Raw genomic sequence first — 17,744 nt, forward strand, 5'->3', positions numbered from 1 at the left:
TGAACATTGAAATATAATGCAGTTCATTACAGACACAAAGTACAGCCTCCAGAGAGACCATAGATCTGAATCATCACCCTCTTTGTCGCCGTCCCTCCCCTACAGGCCGATCATGCAGGCTGCATGGGGCCTCACATTGCGCAGGGGGCCTCGGCTTATGAGCTCGGCTTGTGCGCAGTTCTCCGTGCACCCCCGTTTCCTGCTTTTTACCTTTACCTTATGATTTCACTTTAATGCACTACTTCATGAACTTATTTCAATTCTTTATCACTTTGTATGTCTTAAGTGTGCTGTTTGTTATGATGTGCATCTACAGTAAAGCCTTTGAATCTTTAGCATTTAGACAAACACTCACCTGAAGAAGAGGAGGAGGTCACGTGGTGTGATGAAGAGGAATTGCAGCATCAGGTGTTCTTAATATGCAGTCTTTTATCTTGTATCCCTGCATCTGTAAACTCAGGTGCATTACAGGTACAGTCAGGTTCTTTAAGAGTGTATCGCCCCCTAGAGGCCTGGAGTGGAAATACAGTTGGAAACACAGGTCTAAACAGCTTTTATAATAAAAGAAAATACTATTAAAAGTCCTGAAAATAAACCATACGGAAGTGAAAATATAAGATTTAAGCAACATTTATTTAAAATAAAAGTGTTGATTGTGCAGTAAAGTTGATTTTAACCCACGTTACTGATGAAAACTCGACAGCAGGAAGGTCTGTTTTGATTTCTTTTTAATATATAGAATATAAAATCTTCCTCCAGTGACAAACCATAAGTAAAACATTTGATCGTAAAAGAAAGAAACACAAAAACCTGAGGGTGGTGCTGTCGAGCTGCAGTGTATTAACACACACACACACACACACACACACACACACACACACACACACACACACACACACACACACACACACACACACACACACACACACACACACACACACACACACACACACACTTTAAGAAACACACACTTCCTCTATGACGCTCTGATGCACTCTCCAGGAACGCTGAAGAGTACGTAAGTCAAATCAAACTGTATCACTTTCTTTGTTGCCTCATACCTGATCCCAGGATATCACCACAGCTCCACTAAATGTGCAACACCTTCCTTGGCTCTGACACAAACTGTATGTTGTTTACAAAGTGAGAGCCAGGGCAAAGAGAGGTGTTCAACCCAACAAAGCGTTGTGTTGTCAGTGTGTTGGAGATAGAGAGAGAAACACAACTCATTATAACATTGATTAAAAGTACTCTTTTTATTTGGGTTATATATCATTAAAGCCGTAGTAAAAAAAGGAGTAACATATTCCATTGGGACTTAAGCTAATTAAAACATCCTAAGATACTGGAGGCATTTCAGCTTTAGGAATACATATAGAGTAAAAAGAGAGTATAGTAAATATATTGTATAGACTATTGATCAGATATATACAGCATGTGCAGCAGTTAGGCAGTACAGGTATATATACTGTAGGTATAAGTACACGCTATGATAATTATAAGACATTATATGAATCATTAATTGAAAAACGAGATAAAACCATTATTAAAGTTATTAAATCGACTCTAGGGTGAATGATTTTCCCCAGAGAACACAATTAACAAAAACATTTTATGGATCATTTTACAATTTAAATATTTTATGAATTCAACCCAACACTTGTATGTTTGAACACGTGCAGCAGTTACAGTGAGAAGTGAAGGTATAAGGTGTGAGTACAAGTACTGCTAATATTGAGATGTTATATACAGAGACTGTAGACTATAGATCAGATATATAACTATGTATGGGAATGTGAGAGCATACTTAAAGGACATTACATCAGAAATGAATGAATATAATGAGCTATGTTTCCTATCATATGGAGGTGAGTTTCTGAAGGGCCTCTCATGGGGCTCAGGTGTTCTCAGTCATCAGAAATGTTCCAATGATCTCATGGTTCTCCTGTTTTCTCCTGTAGAATATGAGGAGGTGATGTTTGACAGCATGGACTCTGAGGGGAGTTGATGTTGTTGATCAGTCACACAGAGGCAGACGACCCTCCATCGTTTTCATAGTTCACCTCATCTTCATCTTCATCTTCATCATTCTGCTCCTGTCAGCATGGAACAGAGACATGGTGAAAACACAGAGCAGAGCTGGAAAGTAACTAAGTACATTTACTCAGTTTTGTATTTCAGTACATATTTTAAGGACTTTACTTGACTATCATCAGTTAATAATACTTTACACTTTAACTGCTCCTTATTCTGGAGCTTCATGTTGAACTTTTTACTCGTCTTCATCCATTCATTTTTATTACACATTCTTGCTTTAACATCTTTTGTATTCCTTTTTTTATTATGTATTTATTTCATTCTTAAATTGAGCAGAAATCACCATCTATGATGTATTACATGACAAATATAACTAGTTAAGCTACCCAGTAGTATGTTAAGTCATTTTAATAAACCATACATTGCAAATGGAAGTGATACACATTAAATCATCACTTATTATAATCATATATTATATTATTACATTCTGCATAATCAGTACTTTCAATTTAGGTATATTTGTATTATGAATCATATTTATATATTAGAGTATTTCTACATTGTAGTATTGCTACTTTTATTGAAGTACAATATCTCAGTACTTCCTTTAGTGCCTTGCTCAAGGGAACCACAGAGATACTTCATTTCAACACAACATGCACACTTTACTCCTTTGTTGAATCTTCTGCCTGTCTTATAATCACAGTTAAATTAAAATAATAAATATTACAAACTATTATTTTATATTTAAACTCACGAGGTTTTTTGTCATCCGTTTTTTGCCCCCTGAAAAAACCAAAAAGACAAACATGTTGACTTCAGCTTCAACGGTTTACTTTTTCTTTTCTCTTGAATCTATGAACCCTCACCTTTAGCTCTGGTCCAGATGTGGACTGTAACCACGGTGATGAGAGCTGCTAACCCCACAGGCACCATGATGAGCCACCACACAGCTGGAAAGAGAGAAGTCCCAAGTGTGAAATATAGTCAGAGGTTTTTAGCTGTTAAATGTATTTCTTCTCTTCAGTCACTACCTGGTCCTTCTGGATGTTTGCAGTCTGTTTCTTTGTTGTTGTTTTCAGATGTCCATTCATGAAATGTTGGTGTTCCAGTTCTTGTAGCATCTCCTTAAGGAATAAAACAACATCATGCAAAAAACTCTAGTTAAAAAAAATGTTTTCTGCATAAATCAAATGACAAAATGATGTGACGTCAAAACCTCAAATCCCAAAAGCATTATCTGTGATTAAATGTGTGATAAGCAGTGGCGGCCGACCCATAGGGGCGCTAGGGGCGCCGCCCCCCCTCTTCCCACATTAAAAAAAAATATATATATTCTAACCTGGTTTCTCAATTAAGAGCTTCTCTTTTTTATCATAACCATCTGTCACTTCACATTTCAGAAACTCATGAAATCCCTGATAAATGTGAGATGTTGTAAATGTGTTGTTTCAGTATATTCTTATAACAAGACTGTTAGAAGTGATTTTAAACAGCTTAACATATTCTCACCTGAGGACTGAGGGCTGAAGGGAAACAGAAGAACTTCTCCTGTGAGCTCATTAGTCACTTTACAAGTAAACAACTCAGACCTTGATGTGTAACTAAAAAGAGAAGTCAGAAATGTCACAGAGGCAGAGCAGGAAGACTGTGATGTGTTTATATCTCTGTGATCTGTATCCACATCTCGACCCTGAAGCAGCCACTTCACTGGGTGTGTACACCGTTCATATCTCAACACAGAGCAGCGTAACTTCACCTCATCATTGTCCAGATGTCCAGTCACTGAAGATGGAGATATTGTGAGAGAAAGACAACAAGAGTAACATTAACTTCATCACTGTAATCATCATTATTGTAATGATTTAGTATATTGCTCTATAGAGACAGTTTGAAACATTATGATGTAAATACTCACTGGTAACAACATGCAGATAAACCAGAGAGGTTGGACCTTGTTGTCGTCCTGATCTGATCTGTCTGCAGTAGTAAACACCAACATCCTCCTCTGTGACCTTCTTTATAACCAGAGAACAATCCTCTGTAACATTCAGTCTGTCTGATTTAGCTTTGTGAATCTGCCCGTCTTCAAACAGCATCACAGGTGAGTATGGTGAATGTCTGAAGCTCCACTCAGTACTCTCACACTTATCCTGATCATCTATCACATTGTCAAAAGGCAAAGTGACTTCATCTCCAGGTCTGACAGTGAGGTAGTAATCTTTCAAATCTGCAGCTGTTGGGGAAAAAATCAGAAATAAATATAGACGTCATAAATGCTGACAGAATAATGATTTATTATATAAAAAGGTAAAGAGTTAGAGTTCTGGTTGATCTGTTTAATGAATCATTTAACAACACATTCAAACCAGAGTTAATTACAGATCCACATAACTAACTGAAGTGTTCATAGTGAGTGTGACGATCACTTTAAAGAGTATTGCTATGTGGGTTTTAGTGACCAAGAGTTCACTAAAGTCACCACGTTACAAACACAACTCATCATTCTCAGTTAAAGGAACAGTACGTAGTAAAGTACCGTTAGTGATATTAAAGCTGTTTTATTTCATGTAATTGGTAAATGGTAAATGGACTGTATTTATAAAGCGCTTTATCCAGTCTTTCACCCCCTCAAAGCGCTTTACATACAACAAGTCACCCATTCACACCCAATGCATACAGAGCAATGTGCCCCTTGCTCAATGAAGGGGTTAGAGCCATTTCCCTTTCATCATTATGGTTTGAATGTTTGTCTTATTACTAAAAGGCTTTAGAGGAAACTCTTAACTATTTATTTTAGTGAGTCACACTACGCTTTAAAAGATGTTAGTTTAAGTGTCACTTATTTGCTGTCGGATATGACGTGCATGTCTATATGTCTATATGTCTATATATGGCATGATATTGGTTCACAGCTGAGGGTGTGATTAGACAGGAAGCGGTAGAGTCTTTTGACCGTGTTCTTTTTGTTCTATTTGTTCATTTTTTGATACAGAGAACTTTTAGTTACTTTGAAGCGAGGAAGTTTGTCTTCATGTTTGTATGTCGTCTTGATCAAAGAATAAACCTGATGTGATTCAACGCTACAACGATCTCTGCAAAGTTAGTTTGGAAGCAAAGAGAGGCGCGTCATAACCCACAACCCCGATAGAGGAAAGTGGATATTAAATGTAGAAACTGATTCAAACTCCACGACAGAAGGTATCATTCACACACCGTTCCCCATTGGGAGCGACTTGGGGTTAAGCATCTTGCCCAAGGATACATCGATTTCAATTGAAAGACGCCCTCACTACCTTTCATTAACAGTCGTAAACAGTGTGTGTTCTCTGCATCCTCACCTGGAAAGTGGAGCAGCAGCATCAGGAATGAAGACATCATGATCCTTCTGAATTCAGACATCGTGCTTCTCTCTCGGTCTCTGGCTCTCGACTGTCAGAGTCTCTAACCTGTTGCTTCTTTAACTAGAACTCAACATCTGCTTCCTGTGATCAATGAAGAGTCACTTCCTCATCCATCTCTCCTCTGATGACCGTTGATTTAATGTGTGATGTTAGCTTTTAAATCTCTTTTGTCTTTTGTTGTTATAAAAAAGAGTGAAAAAAGTGTAACGTCTAACTTTGATGTTTGATCCATTTCTTGTGTTCGGTTATTCAGAGTGAAGGTAACTGTAGGCCTTCTTCATCAGCAACACAACAGAGGAAGTTGAGAATGTAAAGATGGTTAGTTTTAATGAATGTTAACAACATGCTGGTTCCTCTTTGTATCTCTGCAGATTTATTTTTACTTTTTCCGAGAACTGAAAAAGCGTTTCTGTGAAGAAGTGGTTAACAGCAGCAACAGAGCTCTGCAGGTTTTACCCTCTGATGCCGACCACATAACCATCAGAAACATTAATAAATTAATGAGCGTCTAATGAAACTCACTTGAATGGCCTACTTTCAAACACATGTATTAGCCGGTGTAATGTTCATGTTGTTTTGAAATAGTTTCATGCTCTACACACTGCAGACTCTTCTGGATGTGCCATTCTTAGAGCAGTCTCTCTGTGACTACAGGACGCTACACTCAACTCTCCAAGATGTTTTATTTGACTGAGCTTCATGTTCTGCACACTGCAGAGATGAGTCCTTGGTTCTCTCTGGCAGGAAGTCTCAGGAGGATGGCATGGGGGCAGATAGAGGGACCAGATGGGAGGAGCAGCTGTAGAGGACGGGATGAAGGTCGACCAGACTTGCTGGACCACCACGCAGGAAGTCAGAAAGGAACGAGGGAGTCCTAGGAGGATGAAGAACCTCTCTGGAGGGCCAAAGCTGTGGCGGGACCACCGAGGCATACAGGACCATGTTGTTGGAAGTTAGGACCGTCTCAGATATTGCAGAACGAAGCCAAGACTTCCTGGACTGAGCAGGGGAACAGGGGGCTTCCACACCTCGGCAGGAGAAACAGGCGTTGTTAGCATCTTGACAGAAGGATAAAGAGTCTGTTGGAGGTCAACAGGAGTCTGACGCAGATCTGCAGGCAAACTTAAGGTCACAGGGAAGTCAGGACGGTAAAGTCTGAGTCACTTTGGTCATGCCAGAGTTGATTTCCATTGTGAATGTCAGATGACAGGGTCTGATACAAGTCACTGAGTTAAAGAAACAATCCTTTGCAGGAACAAAGATTCTCTCTCTTTTTGTCCTGATCCATTTCTATAAAAACCTGTCTGAAAATGAGCTGATCAGATTTTGGCCACTTTATGATGTCATAACGATGTTTTGTCTTGTGTAACCATTAGCCAATCAGCAACCAAGGTAACCCCCCCCCCTTATCACCTGAATCTCCTCCTAGAGCACTGTTCTGCTGGGGTTAAAAAAGAATCTCTCTGACACCTCAGACCGTCTGACACTGAGCGGAGGAGGTTAACTCGTAGAGAGATAATGGAGAAGAGAGAACACTTCATCAGCTTCTAGACAAATCCTTAAGTCCAATTCGAGTCCTGCTAAATGTTCTATTCGATTCATGCTTATGTTCGGTGTAAAGACCAGCATCCTCTTCTGTGACCTTCTTTATAACCAGAGAACAGTTTTTTTCAACTCTCAGTCTGGCTGGTTTAGCTTTGGCTTCTTTGTGAATCTGCCCGTCTTCAAACAGCGTCACTGAGCTGCTTAAATCACTGAAGGTCCAGGTAGTACTCTCACACTCATCCTGATCATGAATCATATTTAATTCATTAATTCAGTTAATGTGTGATATTAACTTTTAAATCTCTTTTGTCTTTTGTTGTTATAAAAAAGAGTGAAAAAAGTGTAACGTCTAACTTATGCGTTTGATGCCTTTCTTGTCTTTGGTTATTCAGAGTGACGGTAACTGTAGGCCTTCTTCATCAGCAACACAACAGAGGAAGTTGAGCATGTAAAGATGGTTAGTTTTAATGAATGTTAACAACATGGTGGTTCCTCTTTGTATCTCTGCAGATTTATTTTTACTTTTTCCGAGAACTGAAAAAGCGTTTCTGTGAAGAAGTGGTTAACAGCAGCAGCAGAGCTCTGCAGGTTTTTCTCTCTGATGCCGACCACATAACCATCAGAAACATTAATAAACTTGTTAGCATCTTGACAGAAGGATAAAGAGTCTGACGCAGATCTGCAAAATGGGGCTCCTTATTCCTGATCTGGGTGTGACTTTCGGATAAACAGTTCAACATTGGTTTGAATCCGACTTAAAGGACACTTTGTTTTATAGGTAACTGCCAGAGATGGGGTCGTTACTCAAAAAAAGTAATATATTACACATTACCTATTACTTTAAAAAAAAGTAATATATTACTTTACTTCGTTACTCTCTACATAAAGTAACTTGTTACTTTACTCGTTACTTTACTCGTTACTTTACTCGTTTCTTTACATTACTTTTGCACACCAATTTGTGTATAATGTTTAGACACATTAACCTGTTTAGCCCTGAGCCTGTTTTTCAGGTCTCAGGCTCGAAAATGACATTCCCAGAACAAACTAGAAAATGCATTTCCTGCAGAAAATGCGTGCGAATGCTGTAAACTGTGAACATTTGTGGCTGAATTTAGCTGAAAATGCAGAAAAAGCTGAATATGTTATTAGCTGAATGGTAGCTGCTTTTAGCTACAAAATGCAGAAAAAGCTTAATATTTAAAAGAAAAGGTATAAAAAAACATGTATAGCCTTGATGTCCTGAAATAGCTGAATAATGTAATAGTTGAAAGGTTTCTGCAGCTGAAAATAGGCTGAAGGAGTTAAATATCAGATGTAAGTAGTAGTGAATGAATTTGTATTAAGATGAGAAAAGAAAGTAAAAAGGCTTGGGAAAGCAGCAGAATATTTGAACTACAAACTTTTGAACTAACTTGATGGTGAATTATCTGTCGCCATGGCCACGGCATTTGATGACACCCCATGATACGCTTAGATGTGTTGATGGCTGCATCGTTACCAAACCTGTGAAGTTTTGGGCCATTTCGAGCATTTTCACTGAAGTTATGAGAAAACCGTGTTTCATGGTGAGCATTGTGTTGCCATGGCAACAGCATTTGAAGAAATCTCAAAACTGTCCCGTAGATGTCTTCACGGTTAGACTGTTAGCACACATGTGAAGTTTGAGCACTTTTTGAACATTTTCATAGGAGTTATACATTACATTAGGAGGTTACATTACTCTCTCTCTTCTCTTGATCGCCCTCTCTCTTCTCTTGATCACCCTCTCAATCTTCTATCGCCCTCTCTCTCTTCTCTCTCTCTTCTCTCTCTCTTCTCTCTCTCTTCTCTTGATCGCCCTCTCTCTCTTCTCTCTCTCTTCTCTTGATCGCCCTCTCTCTTCTCTTGATCATCCTCTCTCTCTCCCCTTGATTGCCCTCTCTCTCTTCTCTTCATCGCCCTCTCTCTCTTCTCTTGATCACCCTCTCACTCTTCTATCACCCTCTTCTCTCTCTCTTCTCTTGATCGCCCTCTCTCTCTTCTCTCTCTCTTATCTTGCTCGCCCTCTCTCTCTTCTCTTGATCACCCTCTCTCTTCTCTTAATCGCCCTCTCTCTCTCCTCTTGATCGCCCTATCACTCTTCTATCACCCTCTCTCTCTTCTCTTGATCGCCCTCTCTCTCTTCTCTTGATGTGTCTGTGAGAGAGAGGGAGGTGTGTGTGTGTGTGTGTGTGTGTGTGTGTGTGTGCGTGTGTGTGTGTGTGAATTGTTACAGCTCAAATGCATTTCAATGACTTCCATGTTAAAAAAAGACTTTAAAAAGCTGAATGTTTTAAAAAGTATAACATATTTTGAAAAAGTTGAAAGTTTCCCATCATGTGCTCAAAAGGCTGAATAGTTTGATATTTGAATGGTTCCTGCAGCTGAAATTAGGCTGAAGGAGTTAAATAAAGATATTAAATGTAAGTAGTAGTGAATGAATGTTTACAAACACCTGTGTGTGTAAACCCAGAGATTAAAGGTTACCATGGTGACGATTTATGACGATTTACCAACTGCAGCACTGAGTCCCATTAAGAATGCATTGAGGATTATATCTGACAATTTTGCCACCTGTTCAAAAACTATGGCTCCTATCAAAAAATGACCAGACCGTGAGCATCAGGGAACCCCAATGAACTGATATATGTTGTTTTTTTTGGTTTTGTGTGTAAAATGTGGAGATGGGAGCAGTTTGTCTAAAGTGTACTTCTCTCTGTTCTGAAGAAAGTTCCGGAAAGATTTATCATGGGAATCAATTGGGAGCTAGGTGGACTTTTTGTCTCTTCATGCCCTCAAGAGGCATTTTGTTTAATGTTTCTTCTTAATTTTTATTTATTTTCCAACCTAGGAGAGGTTTTCCTACGTTTTTCATGAAAAAATATGTCTGAGGAGTGTAGGGTTTGGGAATTATGGCAAGTTTAAACATTTTTTGGGGAGAATTTGAAGAACTGCTGCTCTCTGTAAACCATGTTAGCGTTTTTAGCCACCTAGCGCCACATGTTTTGAGGTCTGTTTTTGTTTATAAAGTCGCGAGTTCGTATCATAGAGTGATAATGTATGTACCCTTCGATTCTGTGTCATCTCACGATGTGAATCGATGTGTTGGATGTGCAGAAAATATAAATAATAACGTTTTATGAGTGATTTTCGGTGCAGTAATCTGTTAGCATTTTTCGCTCGTTGCTAATTCAGAGGCTCAGTGTTAGCACTGTGGGTTTTTAAATAAAAAAAAGAAAAAAAAGATCAGTTAGATGAGTTTCTTCCCGTTACATGGATATAAAACATTCATAGTTTATTAAATGAACATGCCCTCAGACACTGTTTCCTGCAAGATGTTGCAGGAGGGCCCCGGTACCAGGGTCTCTCGGGCTTAACAGGTTAAAGAGACCCTATTGTGCTTTTTGGGGGTGTTCCCTCTCCTGTAGTTTGTTATATAGGTTTGTATTCATGTAACTGGTCTGCAAAGACTAAAATCCCCCCACCCCCCCGCCTGAAACACCTCCATTACGCAGCGTCCACACGGCAGTGTACATTGAAGCAAGCCAAGCGAAGCGACGGAACCACAATGCAGTTCGGCAAAGCGTGACGTCACCCCATTCAAAGTGAATGGGCAGAAGCGTTGAAGCTTCAACGCACGACGCCGTGTGCCGTGTGCTGTGTACAGACATCTGAAAGAAAGCAATATAAACAATGACACCAGGTGCCCAAAGACGAAATGACCTCCAGACTCAGATTACAGGAGAGTTCAGATAACATATATTTTATTAATCCCGAAAGGTTTTAGTTACAGCAGCATGTAAAACAAAGTATTGCAAATAATTAGACATAACAAAAACTGTAGAAAATACACAATTAAGAAGAAGAAGGAGGTCACGTGGTGTGATGAAGAGAAATTGCAGCATCAGGTGTTTTTAATGTGCAGTCTTTTATCTTGTATCCCTGCATCTGTAAACTCAGGTGCATTACAGGTACAGTCAGGTTCTTTAAGAGAGTATCGCCCCTTAGAGGCCTGGAGTGGAAATACAGTTGGAAACACAGGTGTAAATAAATCAGATGAATAATTACAGAACAGATTTTATAATAAAAAGAAAATACTATAAAAAGTCCTGAAAATAAACCATACTGAAGTGAAAATAAAACATTTAAGCAACATTTATTTAAAATAAGAGTGTTGATTGTGCAGTAAAGTTGATCTTAACCCACGTTACTGATGAAAACTCGACAGCAGGAAGGTCTGTTTTGATTTCTTTTTAATATATAGAATATAAAATCTTCCTCCAGTGACAAACCAAAAGTAAAACATTTTATCGTAAAAAAAAGAAACACAAAAACCTGAGGGTGGTGCTGTCGAGCTGCAGTGTATTAACACGCACACACACACCCACACACACACACACACCACACACACACACACACACACCACACACACACACACACACACACACACACACACACACACACACACACACACACACACACACACACACACACACACACACACACACACACACACACACACACACACACACACTTCCTCTATGACGCTCTTCTGCACTCTCCAAGAACGCTGAAGAGGACGTAAGTCAAATCAAACTGTATCACTTTCTTTGTTGCCTCATACCTGATCCCAGGATATCACCACAGCTCCACTAAATGTGCAACACCTTCCTTGGCTCTGACACAAACTGTATGTTGTTTACAAAGTGAGAGCCAGGGCAAAGAGAGGTGTTCAACCCAACAAAGCGTTGTGTTGTCAGTGTGTTGGAGATAGAGAGAGAAACACAACTCATTATAACATTGATTAAAAGTACTCTTTTTATTTGGGTTATATATCATTAAAGCCGTAGTAAAAAAAGGAGTAACATATTCCATTAGGACTTAAGCTAATTAAAACATCCTAAGATACTGGAGGCATTTCAGCTTTAGGAAAACATATAGAGTAAAAAGAGAGTATAGTAAATATATTGTATAGACTATTGATCAGATATATACAGCATGTGCAGCAGTTACAGCAGGCAGTACAGGTATATATACTGTCGGTATAAGTACACGCTATGATAATTATAAGACATTATATGAATCATTAATTGAAAAACGAGATAAAAGCATTTATTTAAGTTATTAATCGACACTAGGGTGAATGATTTTCCCTAGAGAACACAATTAACAAAAACATTTTATGGATCATTTTACAATTTAGATATTTTAACCCAACACTCGTATGTTTAATAATAATAATAATAGCTTGGATTTATATAGCGCCTTTCAAGGGACCCAAGGTCGCTTTACAAGTAGATGTATACATGTAGTTTGAACATGTGCAGCAGTTACAGTGAGAAGTGAAGGTATAAGGTGTGAGTACAAGTACTGCTAATATTGAGATGTTATATACAGAGACTGTAGACTATAGATCAGATATATAACTATGGGAATGTGAGAGCATACTTAAAGGACGTTAAATCAGAAATGAATGAATATAATGAGCTATGTTTCCTATCATATGGAGGTGAGTTTCTGAAGGGCCTCTCGTGGGGCTCAGGTGTTCTCAGTCATCAGAAATGTTCCAATGATCTCATGGTTCTCCTGTTTTCTCCTGTAGAATATGAGGAGGTGATGTTTGACAGCATGGACTCTGAGGGGAGTTGATGTTGTTGATCAGTCACACAGAGGCAGAAGCCCCTCCATCGTTTTCATAGTTCACCTCATCTTCATCTTCATCTTCATCATTCTGCTCCTGTCACCATGGAACAGAGACATGGTGAAAACACAGAGCAGAGCTGGAAAGTAACTAAGTACATTTACTCAGTTTTGTACTTCAGTACATATTTTAAGGACTTTACTTGACTATCATCAGTTAATGCTACTTTACACTTTAACTGCTCCTTATTCTGGAGCTTCATGTTGAACTTTTTACTCGTCTTCATCCATTCATTTTTATTACACATTCTTGCTTTAACATCTTTTATATTCCTTTTTTTATTTTCTATTTACTTCATTCTTAAATTGAGCAGAAATCACCATCTATGATGTATTACATGACAAATATAACTAGTTAAGCTACCCAGTAGTATGTAAAGTCATTTTAATAAACCATACTTTGCAAATGGAAGTGATACACATTAAATCATCACTTATTATAATCATATATTATATTATTACATTCTGCATAATCAGTACTTTCAATGTAGGTATATTTGTATTATTAATCATATATATATATTAGAGTATTTCTACATTGTAGTATTGCTACTTTTATTGAAGTGCAATATCTCAGTACTTCCTTTAGTGCCTTGCTCAAGGGAACCACAGAGATACTTCATTTCAACACAACATGCACACTTTACTCCTTTGTTGAATCTTCTGCCTGTCTTATAATCACAGTTAAATGAAAATAATAAATATTACAAACTATTATTTTATATTTAAACTCACGAGGTTTTTTGTCATCCGTTTTTTGTCCCCTGAAAAAAAACAAAAAGACAAACATGTTGACTTCAGCTTCCACGGTTTACTTTTTCTTTTCTCTTGAATCTATGAACCCTCACCTTTAGCTCTGGTCCAGACGTGGACTGTAACCACGGTGATGATGAGAGCTGCTAACCCCACAGACACCATGATGACCCACCACACAGCTGGAAAGAGAGAAGTCCCAAGTGTGAAATATAGTCAGAGGTTTTTAGCTGTTAAATGTATTTCTTCTCTTCAGTCACTACCTGGTCCTTCTGGATGTTTGCAGTCTGTTTCTTTGTTGTTGTTTTCAGATGTCCATTCATGAATTGTTGGTGTTCCAGTTGTTGTAGCATCACCTTAAGGAATAAAACAACATCATGCAAAAAACTGTAGTTAAAAAAAATGTTTTCTGCATAAATCAAATGACAAAATGATGTGACGTCAAAACCTCAAATCCCCAAAAGCATTATCTGTGATTAAATGTGTGATAAGTGATTTTAAACAACTCATTATATTCTAACCTGGTTTCTCAATTAAGAGCTTCTCTTTTTTATCATAACCATCTGTCACTTCACATTTCAGAAACTCATTAAATCCCTGATAAATGTGAGATGTTGTAAATGTGTTGTTTCAATATATTCTTATAACAAGACTGTTAGAAGTGATTTTAAACAGCTTAACATGTTCTCACCTGAGGACTGAGCGCTGAAGGGAAACAGATGAACTTCTCCTGTGTTACCATTAGTTACATTACAAGTAAACAACTCAGACCTTGTTGTGTAACTAAAGAGAGAAGTCAGAAATGTCACAGAGGCAGAGCAGAGAGACTGTGATGTCTTTATATCTCTGTGATCTTTAACCACATCTTGACCCTGAAGCAGCCACTTTGCTGTGTGATCACACTGTCCATATGTCGACACAGAGCAGCGTAACGTCACCTCATCAGTGTCCTGATGTTCAGTCACTGAAGATGGAGATATTGTGAGAGAAAGACAACAAGAGTAACATTAACTTCATCACTGTAATCATTATTATTGTAATGATTTAGTATATTGCTCTATAGAGACAGTTTAAAACATCATGATGTAAATACTCACTGGTAACAACAGACAGAAAACCACAGAGACTGAACCTTGTTGTACTCCTGATCTGAACTGGCTGCAGCCGTAACCTCCAGCATCCTCCTCTGTGACCTTCTTTATAACCAGAGAACAATTCTCTGTAACTCTCAGTCTGTCTGATTTAGCTTTGGCTTCTTTGTGAATCTGTCCGTCTGCAAACAGCCACACTCCTGGTGTCTTTGGTAAATCACTGAAGCTCCACCAAGTACTCTCACACTTATCCTGATCATCTATCACATTGTCAAAAGGCAAAGTGACTTCATCTCCAGGTCTGACAATGCGGGAGTATCGTTTCACAGCTGCAGCTGTTGGGGAAAAAAGCAGAAATAAATATAGACGTCATAAATGCTGACAGAATAATGATTTATTATATAAAAAGGTAAAGAGTTAGAGTTCTGGTTGATCTGTTTAATGAATCATTTAACGACACATTCAAACCAGAGTTAATTACAGATCCACATAACTAACTTAAAGTGGACCTATCATGCTATATTTGAATAATATAGTGTAGGACCATACCTATATAAGGCATATTTATACTTTTTTTTGTTGCAAAATACCAAACAGATCATGCATTTTAGCCATGCCTCATTTTGCTCAATTTGACATTTTTTAGCTCTGTTTTTGCAAGGGCTGATTCTGTGAGAACAGCACCATCTACAGGCCTGGCATATGTACTACAGCGTCTCCAGCGCTTTCGAACGGCAATGGCCGTGGCTGTCTCCTCCTGATAGGTGGAGAGTTGGCCCAATAGCCGTAGCGCCACCGTCCTGACGTCAGGACAGTGTTCAAATCTGGATCAGTTTTTATCAGATCCGTTGCAGCCCCTTTTTTAGAGATTTGGGTATGGAGGAAAATAGAGAGGGTTGTGTTTTCTGACACTTGGTGAGTTCCCTGGAACACCGGGGACACATATTCATGTAGAAAAGACGTACAAAAGTGCATTTTGCATGATAGGTCCCCTTTAAGTGTTCCTAGTGAGTGTGACGATCACTTTAAAGAGTATTGCTATGTGGGTTTTAGTGACCAAGAGTTCACTAAAGTCACCACGTTACAAACACAACTCATCATTCTCAGTTAAAGGAACAGTACGTAGTAAAGTACCGTTAGTGATATTAAAGCTGTTTTATTTAATGTACTTGGTAAATGATAAATGGACTGTATTTATAAAGCGCTTCATCCAGTCTTTCACCCCCTCAAAGCGCTTTACATACAAGTCACCCATTCACACCCAATGCATACAGAGCAATGTGCCCCTTGCTCAATGAAGGGGTTAGAGCCATTTCCCTTTCATCATTATGGTTTGAATGTTTGTCTTATTACTAAAAGGCTTTAGAGGAAACTCTTAACTATCTATTTTTGTGAGTCACACTACGCTTTAAAAGATGTTAGTTTAAGTCTCACTTATTTGCTGTCAGGTATGACGTGCATGTCTATATGTCTATATATGGCATGACATTGGTTCACAGCTGAGGGTGTGATTAGACAGGAAGCGGCAGAGTCTTTTGACCGTGTTCTTTTTGTTCTTTTTTGATACGGAGAACTTTTAGTTACTTTGAAGCGAGGAACTTTGTCTTCATGTTTGTATGTCGTCTTGATCAAAGAATAAACCTGATGAGATTCAACGCTACAACGATCTCTGCAAAGTTAGTTTGGAAGCAAAGAGAGGCGCGTCATAACCCACAACCCCGATAGAGGAAAGTGGATATTAAATGTAGAAACTGATTCAAACTCCACGACAGAAGGTATCATTCACACACCGTTCCCCATTGGGAGCGACTTGGGGTTAAGCATCTTGCCCAAGGATACATCGATTTCAATTGAAAGACGCCCTCACTACCTTTCATTAACAGTCGTAAACAGTGTGTGTTCTCTGCATCCTCACCTGGAAAGTGGAGCAGCAGCATCAGGAATGAAGACATCAGGATCCTTCTGAATTCAGACATCGTGCTTCTCTCTCGGTCTCTGGCTCTCGACTGTCAGAGTCTCTAACCTGCTGCTTCTGTATTTCTCTTCTGAGAACTGAAGGGGAAGTGTTTCTGTGAGGATGTTGTTAACCTGGTTGTTAACCCGGTTAACCTGTGGTGTTACCCTCTGATGCCGACCACATAACCATCAGAAACATTAATAAACTCAGCGAGCGTCTAATGAAACTCACTTGAATGGCCTACTTTTAAACACATGTATTAGCCGGTGTAATGTTCATGTTGTTTTGTAATAGTTTCATGCTCTACACACTGCAGACTCTTCTGGATGTGCCACTCTTAGAGCAGTCTCTCTGACCTGACTATAGGACGCTACACTCAACTCTCCAAGAAGTTTTATCTGACTGAGCTTCATGTTCTGCACACTGCAGAGATGAGTATTAACAGACTGTACGTGGTTTGTTGTTGCTTTGCATTCTGTTATTTTGCTTTTGTCGGGACCCCCTTAAAAACGAGATGGTGCATCTCAAGGGGTTTATCCTAATAAATACCTTTCTATATAAACAAAGATAAAACTGAGGTAATTGTTTTCGGAGCCAAGGAAGAACTGGCAAAATGGGGTTCTGCTCAACAGATGAAGCGCTGACTGAACCGGAGGACCAAACTGAAAGCGTGTGTGTGTGTGTGTGTGTGTGTGTGTGTGTGTGTGTGTGTGTGTGTGTGTGTGTGTGTGTGTGGTGTGTGTGTGTGTGTGTGTGTGTGTGTGTGTGTGTGTGTGTGTGTGTGTGTGTGTGTGTTTGTGAGTGTGTGTGTGTGTGAGAGTGAGAAAGGGATCTGGTTTGCGGGGTGAGACATCTAAAGCAACACCCAGAGACTGACTGCAGGGCCACACACACACAAACACACACGCACCACACACACACACACACACACACACACACACACACCACACACACACACCACACACACACACACAAACACACACACACACACACACACACACACACACACACACACATACACACACACCTCAGTGGCAGGCTGGAGTGTGAACAGGAAGTGTCTCGTTGTATCAGGCCCTAGCCACACGAGTACGGTCGTATCTGCTACAATTCTCTATCATATAGACGGTTCGGCCACACTAGGCCGACAGGGAAACGCAGATAACGGGTCCCAAGGTATCCCTACCCTCATCCCTCCTAAATGTAACTCTTTTATAACCATTCCTATTCTTCCAA

General features: G+C 39.2%; 1 protein-coding gene across 10 annotated transcripts in view; it reads right to left on the bottom strand.

Moving 5' to 3' along the window:
• Nucleotides 1-1,241: 1,241 nt before the first annotated feature.
• LOC117477162 overlaps nt 1,242-17,744 on the bottom strand; it is a 120,355-nt gene continuing 103,852 nt past the window's right edge. For 2 of the 10 annotated variants that reach the window (XM_034123797.1, XM_034123791.1), the window contains exons 5-7: nt 13,556-13,642; nt 2,795-2,823; nt 1,242-2,096 (exon numbers count right to left, since the gene is read on the bottom strand). In XM_034123797.1, the coding sequence (XP_033979688.1) occupies nt 2,022-2,096; nt 2,795-2,823; nt 13,556-13,642 (191 nt within the window). In that variant the 3' untranslated portion in view covers nt 1,242-2,021. Of the gene's footprint in view, nt 2,097-2,794; nt 2,824-2,906; nt 2,991-12,328; nt 12,745-13,442; nt 13,472-13,555; nt 13,643-17,744 lie in introns of those variants that run through there. The other 8 variants (XM_034123798.1, XM_034123790.1, XM_034123792.1 and 5 more) reach the window with 6 other exon arrangements.

The sequence above is a fragment of the Trematomus bernacchii genome, unplaced genomic scaffold, assembly GCF_902827165.1.
Source record: "Trematomus bernacchii unplaced genomic scaffold, fTreBer1.1, whole genome shotgun sequence".
NCBI classification, from domain to species: Eukaryota; Metazoa; Chordata; class Actinopteri; order Perciformes; family Nototheniidae; genus Trematomus; species Trematomus bernacchii.